The sequence below is a fragment of the Calypte anna genome, chromosome 2 (assembly GCF_003957555.1).
Source record: "Calypte anna isolate BGI_N300 chromosome 2, bCalAnn1_v1.p, whole genome shotgun sequence".
Lineage (NCBI taxonomy): Eukaryota > Metazoa > Chordata > Aves > Apodiformes > Trochilidae > Calypte > Calypte anna.
In genome coordinates this window covers 104,399,565-104,418,152 of record NC_044245.1, presented here as the reverse complement: position 1 = coordinate 104,418,152, position 18,588 = coordinate 104,399,565, and the positions used below count along the sequence as shown (strand labels likewise).

The 18,588-nt window shown below is 40.7% G+C and overlaps 1 protein-coding gene across 1 annotated transcript in view; it reads right to left on the bottom strand.

Annotated features, from left to right (window-relative positions):
- The window catches only part of LAMA3 (laminin subunit alpha 3), a 120,356-nt gene that overhangs the window by 101,348 nt on the left and 420 nt on the right, over window positions 1-18,588 (bottom strand). Inside the window, exons 2-5 of the mRNA XM_030444678.1 lie at window positions 11,328-11,480; window positions 2,704-2,821; window positions 1,970-2,088; window positions 267-437 (exon numbers count right to left, since the gene is read on the bottom strand). Of these exons, the coding sequence (XP_030300538.1) occupies window positions 267-437; window positions 1,970-2,088; window positions 2,704-2,821; window positions 11,328-11,480 (561 nt within the window). The remainder of the gene's footprint in view (window positions 1-266; window positions 438-1,969; window positions 2,089-2,703; window positions 2,822-11,327; window positions 11,481-18,588) is intronic.

Sequence of the window (18,588 nt, the reverse complement as noted above, 5' to 3'; positions counted from 1 at the left end):
TCCTTGTAACTCCTGTGGTGCACCCAACTTCCTTCCCAATTCAAAACCAGGGAAAGAAGACAGTCTGTTACAAAACCATTAATTATTAACTTCCCCTCAATAAATATGGGCTGACCCAGTTACCTTCTTGTCTCACCTGGTGAAGATATAGGGATTTAAAGGTGGATCACTGTAAAATTTGATTGTTAAAACATTCAGATTATTTTTTTGGTCCCTAGCATGCTAAATACCACTGTTGAGTAGATCTCAGTGAGAACAGTACTTACTCTACGTGTTACAGTGGGGTCTCGTTGAGCTTTTGATATCAAGTGTCCAAGCAGTGTATTGGTTCTGAGAAAATGAAGGCGAATGTTTGTTGCTTTTGTGAATTCTCGAAGACTAGAGGAGTAAGTGAAGTTTTTTGCTCCTGGGCGGCCATTTACCAAAGATACTACAATCTACCAAACAAGAACAGTTTTGTTAAAATACATCAACTGTGTCAGTAGTGATCCAGAGCAAAATCAATAGAGGAAGCCAAACACTATTGTTTCTGAGCTTATTTGCAATACCAACTACACTTTTCATATTGATGCCAGGACATTGGCAAAAACACCGTTGTTAGTCTTGGAGCATCCTGAATTCTCATTACTCGCATAGCACATGGGAAAAAAAAAGCGCCTCTATCTCTTTTAAAAACAGCATGTACAACACACAAAAGGGACATGTTTTAATAGGAAAAAGCAACAGGAATAGTTGCAAATAGTTATAGTAACATTTGATAAGTGTCAATGGGAGTTTTGCCTGAGTAACATAACGTTTTGGCTGTTTCCCAAAGCACATTTATTTTCAGGTTAAGCCACAAACGTTCCTGGAAAATATTATTGTTACCAGGGCCAGTGCCTGGGAGCATATTAATGGTCTTTTGGAAGAAAGTACACAGTGTTGCTTTAGAAAAACCCCTTACATGAAAGCAGGTTTATCTTACTTTCAAAACAAGGGCTCAGGTTCTTTTTTGTTGTTGTTGTTTCAAAGAAACAGATGCCAGAAGTCTAGTAATCATGAATCTCTATAAAATAAACAATGTGCATGTATAGGACTGAGTAAGAGACTTAAGTTTATTTATAACCATCCAGATAACAGATTCTATTTTCAAATTCCTACACTCTGAAGCATGTAACAAGGGAATGGTGACATTTCTGGCTGCAGCACAATTCTTTTAAAGAAAGTTATGCAGCAAGTAATAGGGGATGGCACAAGCAGTATTCTATGGAAATTATTCTTTACAATATTTCATTAGGAAAACTTTACACACCAGCTAATAAACAAATTCTACTTTAATATGAAACTACAACCACAGACCCATATGCTCAAAAATCTAGATAGTTCTTCAGGAGTTCAGATCTAGATTCTAACTACATCAAGTCTAAAAGATGAACATCTGCCTGAACCATCAGCACAGGCAGGAGTTTAACATTCATTCAGGTAACACAGGCCACAGTTCTGCTTGGCAAGAAACAATGGCAAAAATCAGACAAATGTTTTCCAAACACATGTATTAGAAACGTATAGCATTTTGTATATTCTTTACTCAAGCAATTACTTACTCATGAATGGTTAAGTATCTTTTTCTACAGCCTTTACTCTTGTGAGCAATTCTGATGCAGTAATCTCGACTATGTACATTGGAAGTGTTCAGAAAATGCAATCAGCACCTTAAAATGTGTGTGGCTAACATGATAAAACCCAATAAAGGTGGCACTGAGCAGCCTCTACCTGAACAGGGAATGATGTAAGTTAGGAGAAGCCATCTCACCCTCTGAAAAATCTCATCAGCTACTCAAGTGATGAGTTCTGGACTTATCAATGTAGATTCAAGCAGCCATAAGTGAAAACTTACTTCAAGTTCTACTTTTTTATTGAAACAGCAAACTTCTGAAGCCAGTGCTGCTTGCTTCCAGCACTACACCTTACTATCCCAAAAAACACTTACCTCTCCATTTTCAAGAGGCAGAATGCGAGAGTACTCGGTGGTGCAAAGGACATCACTGTCTCTCCTCACTGGCAGGTTAGCTTCTTTCCCAAAGTGCTCCAAGCAATCTGCCTTGGAGTCTATCCAAGTGAGAACAGAATTATTTTTATATACAAAAATAAACAGTGTTGTTCTAATTTAAATTAATGAAGAAGAATCCCCTGTGCTTTCAAGTCAAATCACGCCTGTAACTGAATTGTAACAGTGCTTGTGTCACATGCACAGAAAAATGGAAATTCCTGTATGCAAAGCATTTCTTGTCCTAAGCAACTTAGTGGTGCCTGAAAAGACATGGCACAATATTTCTCATATTACCACCAAAAAAGCAACATATAGACTCCAAAATTTTAATTTGTATCTCACTTTGATACAAATTAAGGGACCCCAGGGTCCCATGGGATGAAGGACACTGTAGTTCTGACTTACCTCAAACCTGAGACAAACAAAACAAAAATTCCCAAGTGACTGAAAAGTATTCACATGCAGAGTTCCACTTTCAAAATATCAGACTCATTTTTAGTTGCAATTTTGTCACTCATTTACTGTGGGTAACTAAAACAAATGTACATGACTTTTACTGTCTTCCCTGCAGTTGAAATCTTTAGTGAGCCCCAAGGTCTGACCTTCCTGGTTCTGAGTGAAGAGTTAAAGAAACCTGTCCATGAAAGAGCAGTAGCAGAAAGATTGATACTCACGAGCAAAATATTGCCAGGGAGTGTAAGTTCTTCCAAAGTCCACTGATCTTTCTAAGATCCAGAGATCTGGACGAGGAGAATTTGCAAACTTGATAAGGATATAGGCAACATGGAAGAGCTGGTAACAGAATATACACAGATCTTATCAGGAGCTTTTTAGAACTCTTATAATAAAAGCACATAAATACTAAGCCTAATGCAAATAAACATATGTTTTTAGTGTACAGTGAGAGGGTTATCCTCTGCATTTAGTTCCCATTAAAATAGTAGACTAGACTCTCAGCTGGCTACCTCACCTGGCAACATGTTCCATTACTTCAAGAAAGCTGTATAGGACTGTGTTAAATGCTCTCTCTTACATTTCAGAACAGCTCTGTTTTGTGCATGACTGATTGCTTCTGTGTGCTAAGGGCACAGTACTTAGCACTGAAAAGTTAGCATCTCAACCCATCAATGAACTAAGATACTTTAGCAGCACTCTGGTACATCTGTGTTGCATTCCAACCATGTAATTCTGCTTGTAGTCAAGAAAAAATCCAACAATGCAAGATAAAAACCACACTCTCTTCACAGTGTTAGTTGCACTTGATAGTAATCTAAGCCTCTTATTCCCTCACTCTAAGAATATTTCTAGATAATTCTGCCACTTGACAGACTTTCCAAATAACAGAAGGAAACCAACCCAGAGCTTTCTAGGTTACCAGGTAACACAGGAGAGAATCTTGTGAATGGTAGCTCGTTCAAAAAACAACCTTTCTCTAAAACAGCTCAAAGAGCTTCATCATTCCATGGTTCTATGAGTCCCATCTGGCTTCTTTAGGTGCAGCAAACCACAAAGACAGAAAGCTTCCAAACACTAGAGCAAAAATTGGTTTGACAGGAAAGGAAGTCTTACTGTAAACCATAAAAATGAAAACATCAGCAAAAGGACCATTATACAAAAGGCTGAACACAGGTTGATTCTAAGGGTCATTTAGAATATAAACAACAACAAAATGGACATAAGCTGTCAATAAAAGTGATCCAATGCTGAGGTACAAACAATAGTGAAGTGAAACTGCACCAGAATTTCCTTCTCAACAACCTCAATTCAGAATCATCTGCTTGCAGGAGATGCTTACTTTGGTGGGGGAGGCAGGGAGTTATAGTCAACAGTCTGACAAGAAACTGCTGCCAGAGCCCTCATGTCAAATATACCAGCATGGTTTATCTTTGCTCAAACAACATAAACATCATAACCCTGAAGCTAGTACTTTGCACAGGTTACTAGACTCTAAGCCACAAAGTGCTTAGAAGCTTCCAACCAAGAACTGGGACCAGCATTTTGTTGCCAGGCCTGGTCCCTTCAGCTGCCAGCTAGGAACAACTTCATAGCTGCCACACCAGCTGGGGCCACCAAGAGCCAGATGCAAATGATGAACAACACAGTGGAGCAAGCAGCTGGAAATATTTGTCCCTAACCAATACTGCACATAGCAATCCCACATTTCACACACATTGCAGTCATATGGCTACATGTAGCACCAATTTTCCCACATTTATTTCAAAAATCAGCTTCTGAATTTTAAAAGTATTCACAGAAGAAAGGAAAACCTTCTAGCAGAGAACTGGGAGAAATTCAGAGACTTCACAGAGCATGCTCTGATGATAATACCTCACATTCCAAAATTAAAAAATTAGGATTTTCAATGGACGTGGCACTCAGTGCCATGGTCTAGCAACCGCAATGGTGGTTCAAGGGTTGGACTCAATGACCTCTGAGGTCCCTTCCAACCCAGCCAATTCTATGATTCTATGTGCATTCATTTAATGCAGTATGTACAACATACATCCAGGGCAACTGCCTGCTCTATACACACCATGGCATCACTGCAGCAGGTGAAATCTTGCAACCTATTTCAGAAACTGCTGATTTGCTGCATGTCACTTACTTAGGTCAGCGGAGAGAGAACTGGTGGGAGGGAGAGGGGGAGAAAACCTTTCATATTAGTGTTGGAATTCACCCAGCCTACTTGACACAGCCTGACAAGCACCAACTTCACCTCTTGTGATACCAAACTAGGTACCTAGATAGCCAGACAGTATCTACATATGGGAAATTACTTACTAGACAACAGTATCAAGCAAAGTAAGTGGCAGCCATTCTGTTTACAGAGACATGACAGAACCCAGACCTATGCACAATGTGTGCAAGGGTGGAGTAATGCCTTAAAACTACTGATAAAGTCTCTACACTGTCAAAAATAGATGAATAATCTGTGTTGTTGTGTCTGTTTTAAGACTTGCTCCTAATGAGTTTCTGATACTGTTTGCCTATGTAACTTCTGCTACTTGGCTGTCAAGTTTCAGAGCAGGGATATTGGCCATCCAGATATTACAAGTCATCCAGTATGACCATTCAGTGCAAAGACTGGTATCCTACCAGGAAAACTTAACAGTTCTGAAATTCCTAAACAAAACAAAAACAAACAAAAATAATTTGGTGCTTTATATTCTTGCTTTTTGTAGCTGAATCTCTCAAGGGGCGTTGCCCTGCTCAAACCAAGTTTGCACTGGGGAGGGAACTCCTTATCCATTAATTTAGTCTTGAATCCCTTATGTGTTAAGGTCTTTTGGAGTCCCATTCTTACATGCATGTTAACAAGTGTGGATAACACTCCATATGTTGATTGATACATATTTAATCAGAACAACTGGTTTCGAAAGCTCAAGAGGAAACAAAAGAGGCATACAGAAAAGATGCTGCTCTCTCAGAGGCCCCATTGCTTGTAGTCACGTTGTGGAATCTTTACAACAATGACTTTCTACCTACTCTCCAAAAATGTAGATAACATCTGCTTCAGCTTGTCATCCAGTTGTTATATTCTTTTAAACAGATGCTACTCAAGGTGCTGACACAATCAGTCTTATCTTGTAACAGGTGATACTTTCTCCTAAGTGTGAGCAAAACAGTACCAGGGAATTCCATCTCCACTGTGCTTCTACACTGCTGAAGAAATGGGGCATACTCACATATGCAGTAAGTGTCACCCTGGACTACAAACTTTCATAAGCATCTAAAGGATAAAGTGGCCAAAACAAAGACACATAAGAGGAAAAGAGCTGAATCAGCACGTGGCACCCATTAAACACCTGCATGCCACATTTGCTCTGCAGCTGTGGAATTTGTCAAGTGCATGACTACTCGTAGTGTGTAAAACTGAAGTACTGTCCCATATGTGTACTATACCAGGAACCCCAAAACACACTCCTCTATCAAGTCTGCCAATGCAAGAACTGACACCCAGAACCTCATTTGCATATGTCCACACAAACCCCCAGACAGGGAAAAAAAGGCATGGCAACTTCAAACTACTGTTGCATATGAAAACTTTCCATTCATATGCAGCTCTCCTTGCATCTCACAGTTTGAATAGGTTTGAATAGTCATATCCAGAAAGGGCAAAGGGATAGGTTTTGATAGAAATTAAATCAGTGTTCATTCATGACAATGTATCACCAAAATTTAAGTCACCAACCATCTCACAATCATAAAATGGCTAAGGTTGGAAGGGACTAGGTCTAAAGACAGATAAAACTACACCATATCTATAAAGATAGTGATGATCTTTAAGGTCCCTTCCAACCCAAACCATTCCACAATTCTATGGTTCTGTGATTAAGGGCCTCTCTCACTCACTGCAAAGGCAGATGAAACCAAGGGACTGTGAAGTTCATCTAGTTCCAAGACCCCCGGCACAGGCAAGGACACCTCTCATTAGACCAGGTTGCCCAAAGCCCCATCCAACCTGGCCTTCAACACCTCCAGGGAGAAGGCATCCATAACTTCTCTGGGAAAATTGTTCCAGTGTCTAAGTGCAAGTCATTTCAGTGTCTAATGCAAGTCACTCTGGCGTGCCAGCTTCACTGTTTGGGGTGCAGAAGCCCAGGATAAGCACAGGGCTTCTAACATTGTTCAGCTGGCACTGTGCATGTTGTATTCATATCACTTTTTCATTTAACAAGTCATTAACACTAAGAAGCTACATTTTTATGTAGTTGTGTAAGTCAGTGCCTGTGAATCTACCTCACTGACCAGGCTACACAAGTTAAGTATTTTCTTTATCACAGTCAATGAGTAGACCCAGAAAGGAGTAGCTCTCCATGCTCCACAGGCAGTATTTTGGAATGAAGGAACACTTCCCAAAATGAAAGGGTAGTACGTTGTCCAGGTTCAATCAGCCCTTATTTTTTTTTGCCAAGACTGCAGGCAGACACATCAATGACTGTCAGTTATCCTGAAATTTCCCACGCAGCCACTTTTCCATTGGGATTTGGACGGAGACCAACTTAATGCTGATAATTATTTCTTACATATGGCCTATTCTTTTGCAGAACACTGATGCTATTCATATGAGAAAAGATTTGTACAATTCAGACCTCAGCTGTCTACGAGATAAACATTCCCCTACAAGGGCTCCAGTCCAAAGTAAAAAGAGGACAGTAGTACTGTCAGCACTGGCAGGAAACACAGGGAAGGGGGGGAGGGCTGGAGGTTCTGTTTGTACTACATTGAGTTGAAATTGCAGTATTTAGGACAATATATGACAAAATTAAAGTTATGTGTAAGAATGGGCACAGAAAAGGGAGGTAGGAGAAGCAGAAGTACAGACATTGAGGGAAGTGAGCTCCATGACAGGGAACAAATTCCTAAAGGGATGGTGAAGAAGAACTGGACAGAAAATCTAAGGACAGCAAGATTTGAAAGATTTGTTTCTGTTCATTTGGAGAGTAATACCAAACAAATACCAAACCCACATTTTAAAGCAAATCGCATAGATTCATGCAAACAGAACAAAAAAGTTACTGAGCCATGATCCTTAATTATAGCTTTAAGAAAATGCAGCACATTGAGCATGTCTTAAAGGGTAACACATGAGCAAGAAAGGAAGTAGTTAAGGTATTTCCCTGACTGGGGCTGTCAGCTCAGCTCAGAATGAGCTGTTTGTAGCATGACTGAGGAATAAGTGAAGCATGCATTACCTGATACCATTTCCAGAAACTTCCATCAGACAGCTGCTACTTGATCAGCTGAAGTTGTGCTAATCTAGAGTTCACAAGTAGTTTCACCTTACCCGGGGTATGAGCCAAAATCAACTAACTTCAAAGAGTGGTGTTTTGTGGCATGATCTAAAGCCAGCTTCCTGCATAAAATGAAATACTCAGAACCAGAATTCTCTTATATGAAGTAACACAAGACTCTCTGTGATGTTAGCATCCCCATTTTGGTGTTTTGCGGGGACAACATTTTACCCACCCTCCCGATACCTAAAAGCCCCTTTTCCCCCCAGCATGAACCACAGCAGCAGAGGTCAGTGTCTGTGGGGAGGCAGAGCTGTGCAGGGATTCCAGAGGAAAGGCTTTGTCTCACTGCTGGGGAAGTTCTGGAAGACTGCAAAGGCTTTATGGCATTGTTCTCATGCCCTGATTTGCAGGATTTCTCAGTGTTATTATAGAGGTTACACAATTCCACACCAGAACAGGGTCTAATTTCCAGGTCAGTAGTAATAAAAAGTCTTCAATAGTCAAGAACAAAGAATACAATTACTATTTTTGGAAGCCCAGTTATATGTAGCGTGTGATAAATCTCCCAACACCTTGACAGCTTCTCCCTACAGAAGAAGGGCCCAAAGGACACTTCATATTTCACAGAATGATAGTTAAATTAACTGTAACATCAGAACCACTTTAAGAAATTATGTCAGATCTTTAGTAAATTAAGAAAAATGGTTTTTAACAACAACGAGTGATAGCTAATTAATATTCCCAACAAAAATATTGGTTTAAAGTTATGCACATAAAAGATTGCTATCAAACCTAATAATTAAATGCATAAGAAATACCTAACATATTAAAAGCAACTCAGAAGATTTGCCAAACTGCAAGGCTTTTTTACAAAATGTTTACATGCTTAACTGGCAGAACACACAGAAGAATCAAGTCCTCCACAGGCTATACCACTTAACTTAAATTATGGTTGCTTCTCTCTATCCCTAATAGAGGTAATAATTTAGACATCACATCCCACTGCATGCTTTCAGTTTACCACAGTGACTAATAATATGACTGCCTAAAAATTATTCAATATATTAGTGCACGAAAGCTCACCAGGATTGAGACTTTCAGCACTTTATTACTGCCATAAAGGCACAGCAAAAAAATGATGCATAACTAAAAGCAACAATAAAATTTGTGGGCTACACCTTTTGAAGTGTAACAGTTAGACATTTCTTTTTCATCACACACTATCATGCTATCCCAAACATTTATCTTCTGCTTCTGAAGAGAGTTCAGAAATACACCTAAGGGAGTATTACTCTAATACCTGCTGAGCATTAAGCAAAAGATGAGGGCCCACCTGCTAAAATTAGGCAATCCAAAAAGTCAGGGAAAGGGCAATGAACTTAAGTCAGGCATTCTGTATTCAAAAGTTTAAAATAAGTTGAGAACTACATTGGGTAAATCAGGACCAATCACAGGAATAAATGAGACTTCAGTTGATCTAAATATTTTAAACAAGTCAGGAATAGCCACAGTATAAGCAGGTATGCTAACAGGATGGAGAGATTGCCTCAGGGATCAACATTATAATTATTATTCAGAAGGACTGTGATTGATTAGAAATGTAACTATACTACAGAAAGGGAAGTAAAGCAGGGCTTTTGCTTTAAGGTTTTTGCTTTTTTCTCATACTACAAAGTACATCAAAATAAACATTTTTCTAGCAGAAAGATTTAACATTCTGAAGGGCCTTTGACTTTCAAAATTACCCCCAGCCCTTGTGAAAAAGAAACAGCAGCAGGTGGTTGTTCTGCTCCAACTCCATGGCAGTGAGCCCTCAAACCTCCACCATGGTGCAACTATTCCATTATATATTGCCATGAGACCAAAGCAAAAGGCCCCACTGGGACTCTGCTCTCCATCTTTTAAGATATAAGGGCAGGAATGCAGCAAATTAAAAGCTTTTGACATTGTACCAAGTTCTGCTTCCTCTAATTGTGAATATATGATGAGCAACCTCAGTTATTGCTTCCCGGCACGCATAGGTACTTTACTCTTTGTCGTGCTTTGCACATGCAAAAGCATTTCCATATTTTGTTTGCATAGAAAAGGTGCCTTGTTTCAAAATAAAGAAAAGGACAACTCAGTGAGGAAAGCTATAGCCTTGCTATCTTTTCAACATTACAGCCCTAGGTTCTGCACAGTATTTACACACACATCTAACATTAGGAACATTTATTTTGCCTTAAAACCCAAAACCTTCATCTCAGCCCCCTTGAGGAGGAATTACACTAAGAAAATTTTTGTCTCTGCCAACTACTGAGAAAGCTGGCATGACTTAACACACACTAAGACCTTAAATTTTAGGAGCCTGAAATAAGTTAGGGTGAATTGGGGTCTTGCTGTTTACCTATTTTCTTAAGTAAACTCAACGCTGTAATAGTATTTAATTTTCTTCATTCTTAGTATTGTGCACTATTGTATGAATCTGGGGTGTAAGAACACCAGGCAAAATGTCAAAAGTGAATCTCAAGTTCAAATGAAGCCTGAGATTACTGTTTAACTGACTGAATGCAGATACGAGATAATGCCTTATAAATAAATAAATAAATAAATATGAATCTTACTAAACCCTCATCCATCCACCAACTAAAATTATCCCTTCCTGATCACAAGACCTGAAGTAATATTGACCTCTGTCTTGGGTTTTCCTCATTTCCAAGTAAGGGAGTTCAGAGTCGCCTTTCCAAGTGGTACCAGAGAAAAAAGAAACACGCAGCCTCCCGCTGAGAAATCCTTTAATAACCACAGGAATTTTAGCACACAGTGGTTGGCCTCCAATGAGTCCCAAGAGAAGAGGGCATGCAACCCACATCCTTCATCTGAAAGCATGAGGTTTCTCAGAAATTTAATCATCACATAAAAGATGTCAGCAGGTCCTTCAAAAAAGCTAAAAAGCACACCATGGGAATAGAAACTTTGGATGGAGCAATGTGCTACTCAAGTGGATTGTGATGATGATGCACAAGTGTTGGTCACAAACATGCTGGGCTACACTGCCAGAGAAATCACAGCCTAATCCTGTGTCTTGCAGAGACCACAGAGGATGCAAGCAGTACAGAAGGGAAGGTCTGCTTTACAGGAAGGGAGCTGCCTTCCCACACCTGTTCCACACCACCATGCTCTCTGCATTCAGTGTCCCTGCTCTGCACGCTCAGCCTGAAAGATGCTCAAATACCCCTCTCTCTGTGGGCCCATGGAAGAGGAGAATATGAAACAGAAGGTAGAGCCCCAGTTTCTACTGACCAAACCCCTTGGTAACCTCAGGTTAACCAGTTACAGTGTCTGTGCAAGACAGCACGCAGCCATTAAATCCGTGTGATGCCAGTGGCAAGAACCCACATCACCAAAATTCCTGAAGGAAATTATCACTTTAATAAAGTAAAAAAAATACAGAACAAAAACCAGACAAAAAAGCCATGGTGCTGGAAGTTAAAATCATCAGTTCAAACATCTCTCCCAATTGTATCAATTGTATATAAATGCAAAAAATTATCAAACCTCACCCAATAACTCATACTCACCTGCCCCAGGTCTAAAGTAACATTGACTTCATTGTACTTCAGGCCCATAGAAAGAGGAGGACTTTGCCACCAGCGCTCCGTGCCATCTATTGCATTGGTTATGGGGTGAGCTTTACTGGGATCAGCAGCATTGCAATAATCACAAGACTGTCCCTGAAACACAATAAATAAAAAACATTAAAAAATTCTCAATTGAAATCTTATGTGCTGCAGACACAGGCTGTTGCTGAGATTCTGAACTAGAGTATTGACTAAAAATGGTTATGTTTTGGTACTCTCCTCAAATAATGTAATACTTAATGTATAAATTATTTTCCCCAGAGATTACTTTGCACACTTATACCCTGAAAAACACTAAATTTTATGTTACAAACTAAAATTTAAGAAATGCCTTTAAGGAGAGTACAGTAAGTCTTTATTACTTAATTTTTTTATACTTTGGTGCAGTTACCTATATTAAGTCTGCAGAAAAATAATGGCACAAAGATTCTTGAAATTAGATTAGAGCAACATACAAATTGTCTTCAATTATCCTAAAAGACCATGAAATACCAGTATATTTGCATAGCCTGGTATGAAAAAGCATAAAAAAATACTCTATCAATTATTTGCCTATACGTTTGGTGTTAGAATTTTATAACACTGCTTTCTTCTTTTTCATGCCACTATAGTGCATTCTGAATCAGAGATTTATGAACCATATGTACTCGTGGAAAGTGTAATGGATCCTAGAGACTGTTCCCTGTAAGTTTCCCTTTTAAGAAGCCCATTGTATCTTCATTTGCAGAAGCTGCCACCCAATTTCTAGTCCACAACTAAAGCCACAGTCCAGAGATGCCCAGATAATTTCTCTGATAATTTTTAAAGCTCTTTGTACTCTTCTGTACAATAAGAATAAATAAACTCCAGGAAACTTAATTGTCTTCTAATTTGGCATCTTGACTTGCTCTACATGCAGTATTTTTATTTTCAAGAAACCGCATTACACATTCTACTCAGATTAGTGCTGAGACATCATAAATAGTTAATAAGGGATCTTTTTTGTGTCCTATTCAGTTCTTACTCCAGTCACTGGGTGAAGATAATCAATGAAAACTCTAAACTGTGCCAGGCACAGATCTTTGTAGAATCCCAGAAGGAAAATTACATTTTCACAGAATGGCAGTACCTTTTTAATGGTTACTTCAGCCATACAGCTGTTTAATGCATTCCCCCTGAGTTGCTGACACTGTGCTGGGCCCATGTTTTAAATAATGTAATATTTGCACTGCTCTATTTATCAGCTAAGTATATTCTCATCCAACAAATATGAACATTTTTTTGTTATTCCTACAACGTAGGCTGGCTAGCATGAATTTTTATTCCTACCTTTTAAATAGCAACAGAACGCCATATAACTGCCATTAATTTGTTTGTCACTGCTTTCAGATTAATTAGTGTAAAGTAACCAGAGTCATCACACTTGTCCACTTTTTAAAGAGGAGCAGCATTCTAGCTGGGTGGTCTTGCAGTCCTGGTGAACTTAAGTGGTTTATCTCCAGCAGAATTTGTTTAAGATCTGCCATAGTTACTAATGGATTGGAAACTACTTCATTGTTCTCATGTGATATAAAGACACCGTGTTATGTCTTTCAAACACAGAACATGGATGTTCACTGAATATTTCTGCACTGGTAGTAATAATATGTGCATATAGAATCACAGAATCAGATGGATTGGAAGGGACCTCTGAGATCATCAAGTCCAACCCTTGATCCAATACCATTGTGGTTACCAGACCATGGCACTCAGTGCCACACCCAGGGGCTCTTAAAAACCTCCACGGATGGAGAATCCACTACTTCCCTGGGCAGCCCATTCCAGTGCCTGATCACCCTCTCTGTAAAGAATTTCTTCCTAATATCCAACCTAAACCTCCCCTGGCAGAGCTTAAGTCCATGCCCTCTTGTCTTACTGATAACTGCCTGAGAGAAAAGACCAACCCCCCCCTGGATACTCCCTCCTTTCAGGGAGTTGTAGAGTGATGACGTCTCCCCTGAGCCTCCTCTTCTCCAGACTGAACAACTATAGCAGTGGTTCCATCCTCATCCTGCTCCACCAGAAAGCCCAAGATACAACATTGTTTCCATTAGGTGTTATGATTCAGCACTACAGGTGCCAACTGGCTGAGGGTAACTCTTGAAAATTACAGAATCACACAGAACCAGTGAGGCTGGAAAGGACCTCTGAGATCATTAAGTCCAGCCTATGACCTAACACCACCACATCGACTATACTATGGCAGTAAGTGCCACATCCACTCTCTCCATAAACACCTCCAGGAATGGTGACTCCACCATTTCCCTGGGCAGCCCATTCCAATGTCTGATCGCCCTTCCCATGAGGAAGTGCTTCCTAACATCCAACCTAAACCTCCTATGATGTAGCTTCAGGCTATGCCCTCTCATCCTGTCACTAGTTGTCTGGGAGAAGAGCCTGACCTACACCTGGCTACAGCCTCCCTTCAAGGAGTTGTGGAGAGTAATAAGGTCCCCTCTGAGCCTCCTCTTCTCCAGACTAAACAACCCCAGCTCCCTCAGCCTCTCCTCTTATCCCTTCACCAGCCTCAGTGCTCTCCTCTGGACCCACTCCAGCCCCTCAATATCTTTCTTGAAGTGAGGGGCCCAGTTCAAACACTCTAAGAGAGCTGTTCAGAGACTTACTGCATCCTCTCGTACATAGGTTGGTTAACTGTGTCTAGGGATCATGTTATAACATGACTGTCCTCCAGCTCTGTTAGAGAAGATGGTCTGGCTGATTTTTGTACAAACTACAACATAGGAGGACACCAAAGGATTCAGGTGCAGCTGGTAGACACCACACCAGCCTGTGCAAACTACAGGCAATGTTTCCAGTTTCTACAGCAATGACAACCAACATCATGTCACTATCTGCAAAATCAATACACTGAGAAATCAATATATGCACCAACAACTGCAGTTACCACCACATCAGAGCAACTTCCCAGTTAAGATTTTCCTGAAAATGCATACTTAGAGTTCTGAAAGATCTATCAGTACAAGGTTCACTAGATAGTTTTATAACATGCATGAAACACGGTCTTTAGATCAAAATTCACATTCATGATAATCAGGGTGGAAATAAGCAGAAAATAGTTGCTGCTACAAGCTTCAGCTCTGAGCTGGGAACAGCCTCGAAGAAAGACTGAATGAACAGAAAATAATAAGGGGTGTTAAATGCAAACATTACATTTTCATGCACCTATGTGATTTCAGGATAACAGATCACTCTATCTGAACTCATTATACCATCTTTTCTTTTTGGTCACGTAATTCAAAGAATTTCATTGCAACAGCTGGAGTTTCTATTATTTAAAGTATATTCTAGCAACCCTGCCAACAAGGCAGCAAAAAAAAAAAAAAAAAAAAAAAAAAAAAAAAAAAAAAAAAAAAAAAATTATTGGACACAGCAGTCTTCTCTGCTTCCCACTGGCAGTATCTCAGGCACACTGTGCTCAGCCTATCTGCTACAGGACACGTCTCCACTCCCAGGGACTGAACCTTGAGACTTTGATTTTGGCTGCAGTTCATCAGGCAAGCAGGTGTGCATTTGCTGGTGACCTTGTTACCCTTTTTTCCTCTGATTCTCCTGAGAGAAGGAGAAAACTGGAACTGCATGAAGGAGTTCACCGAAATACACCATTGTGGACCAGAGACTACCAGGGATGACAATGTCTCACCTGTAATTTATAGAAGGTGACAACAATGAAGGATCTGTTCACTATTTCATAGTTCTGCACCCACTGGCAGGGTAGAACAGGTATTCTTTAATTCACACCCGCACAGCACTGCAAACAGACTGGCAGACAAAACCAGGCATGCCATTTATCTATCAGTTGCTGAAATATTTTACACTGCAGTGCATCACTTCACTCAACACTGTTCTTATTAAGCCACTGTCCCTCTTGCCAATGTGCTAAAGGAAACATAACTGCTTTCCACAGCATGTGTCCAGCACCACCTAAAGAGCCTCTGTTCAGGTATTTATGAAGGGACTGTCCGTCCCACAGATCACCTCACAGAAGAGCTTTAAATGACCTCCAAATGCTCTTTCTGGATTTGCCAGGTACTACAAGCTCCATAGTGATGCCAATGGCAAAGCAGTGGAAATGAGACTGAGACTGCTCCTTTTCTCTTTGCCTTATTTTCAGTGCTGGGGATAACCCTGGCAACACAGCTGCCTGCTCCCTTGTCAGAAAAAGGATCACTCTCTGCACCTTCTTCCCAATGTCCCTATTCAGAGCTACAGCCAAAGTCCAGCCTTGTGGAGACCACAAAAAGGGAGTGAACCCGGGTGTATGGCATTGCTTAAAATTAAACTGGCTCTGACACGGTGGCTCTCATACCCACCACTTTCTGTAAAGCCACATGACCTTCCCTTAGGCTCTTAAGAAACAGCACGTGAAGACTTATGCTGATTTTACATGGGTCTATGTAAACTCAGCTCCTGTAAGAATCTAATGCACTTCTCTCTAATCTTCCACAAGAGGCTCTCTTATTTACAGTGTCTTTGAACCGGTGAGGCTTGATAATACATACATTGTGCTGTTGTCACATTTTCTGTGGCAGGATTTCCCTGGCCTTTTGAAAGACTCTCCAACCCTTCTTGAACCACAACAACTCGTAAACCACAGAAATATTCATGTTATGTATCTCAAAAGGGCTTTGTTAAAACTGGAGAGAGGCACTGCTGTATCTGTGCTTACTCAAAAGCTGCAAGAGGCACAACATGCTTCCTTGTGCCAGGGCTGAGCTATCAGTAGATCTTCTGGGAACATCAATCAGGCATGAACCATAACTGCCTTCTCACTTAGGACCTGCAAGGCAAATATTTAATATGAGGAACTCCTCCTTCCTATATACAGCCGACCCTCATTTCCAGTTGGGTATGAGTATATAAAGGGAACAATTACAAAACCCAGCAGGGGCAATGTGCATCACACAACAGGCTTCATTTGGCTTGCTTGACATGTTTATCTGATATTTGCTTTGGCTGGTTTTTGTTTGTTGTGTACTGTGATTTCTGATATTTCAAGGCATGTTAGTATGAGATATCACTACAGCAGTGGCCTACAGCAGACAGCTGAGAGATTATTTGGCTAGCTATTCACCTGGTGATATGGTTGTTTCAGGCAACTTTAAACACAGGTGTTGCATTTGTTATGAAGGGTTTGATGCGTAAACTTCAGAGATGTATTAGAAACAGAGGATCAAACAGTTTTCTGATCACCACAACCTTTTCTTGTAACCTTAGCATGAGCACGCAATACTTGTGACCCAGTTTTCCTACTAGTAAAACTGTGTATTACTCAGCCTGCAAGCATCTCCAAAGCACTTTGAGCTTTTTTATGACAGAGGGCACTGCACTGATGTAAGGTGTGCTGAGATTTCATGGTGAGGCAGGGAGGCATGGCAGAGAGAAGTCCAGGGCAAAGCACACTGCTGGCTGGGGCTGCCCAATGAATGCTGAGGGCAGGCTGCCTGATGGTGCACGCTCCCTTCTGGCACATGGCAAGGAGTACATATGCTACACCTTCTTAGCCCTCTCCCTGGAGAGTCTGTCCTAGCTAAATTAGGAGAAGAAAAACTCTCTTGTCCATTGTAACTTCCTCTGAAATCAGATATTAAGGGTTATTTCACTATTAAAACATACAAACACCTCATAAGACACCGAAACACTAACCCTTCTTCCAAGATGATAGAAACTTATTTGCATTCTTTTTTTATTGCCTGGAGTCATAAAGTGGACCTCAGAGCTTTCGAAATCCCTTTCAAATTGCAGTTTCATTCTGGCTCTCTTCTCCTCCCACAAAGACAGAATATAACTAAAATAACTTTGGAAGGTCTGAAGCTTTAGGAAAGTCCCCCCTTTAACAAAGTTCTGATCGAACTGATACTGAACATCTATAATTTGTAACTCCTTCCTTACCCTCTAACAGACAAGTTTGTGCAAGTGTTTCCTTTTTACCAAAGGAAAAAAGTATTTCCACTAAACCTTTGCCAACAGTTTTGCTTTTATTGTTGTCCTTCTTGTAATTGGCAATCCTCGCTTTCCTGTGTGCTTATACTCCCTGTCAGAGTCCCAAGGAATCTCTGGCTTCCTCCCACAAGCAACACAAAGCATAAATGATAAGCCTCACATTTAGTGTTTTTAATTACTGCAAAGCCACCTGACTAAAACCAGACCTCTTTTCCCACTGCACCTCAGAAAGATGCCCACTTGACATGGGCAGTGAGATGTGACCAGTGCAGGATGTCCCCATCCAGTCTCCCCTAGACTCCCTGCTCTCAGCAGACCACGGGCCAAGTGCTGAGGCCACAGAAGACCAATCAGGTACTCCCCAAACTTCTTCCATCTGCTCGAGTGCCTGGCAGGATGAGTGGTTCATGCATCCCCAGCAGCAGCCACAGCACCATGGGCACCAGAAGCAGATGGGGCTGGGGGTGGGAAGGCATCTCTAGACAGTGCCAGGACATCTCTACTCAGTGATCATTATAGATTAAATTGTTCCCCCCAAAAAAGGTTTGTATCTGTCACTTATGTTGAAGTCCTAAAGATTCAGTCTGTGGAAGAGTCTTCCCTGAAAAGTACTGTGGCTCTTGTCACTCTTTTTAAAATCACAACCAGTAAAGCATATCTGTAGCCTACAGTATCAATATCCAACCAGAAAGTCTCAAGCTCTGATTAGGCTCCCTACTTTTATCAAGAAAATAAGGCACTTAGCCATCTCCTGTCATAAATGCTCAGGCATGATTATTACTCAGCTTGTGTCCACAGGTAAGCTTGCACTTGTTTTACTGAAAGCTTTTAAGTTAAAAGCCTGGTGACCTGCACAAACTCTGGTTTAACAGGAAAATGATGCCATGTACATTTATGTGCTGTCAAGTCCTATGTCTTCACTGCATTTCATCAGGAAAAATGCATTCTGTTAGCATCCTTTTGTCCTCTGCTTTTTGGGTGCAAATACCTTTTCCATTCCTTCTTGAAATTCCTTGTACCACATTATTTGAGGACCCTACCATTTCCCGTTAAAAAGAAGAATTTTTCCTCTTCACAATCAGAATACCGAGGCACACAGAAGAAGCCAGAACCAAGGTCTAGAAGTCAGTTCTGCCAGCAGAAAGAGAAACCTGTGGGCAGGAGAAGCCTCCACATACACACCACCCAAAGCCCTCCTGCGTGGGGTGCCGCCGGCCCACCC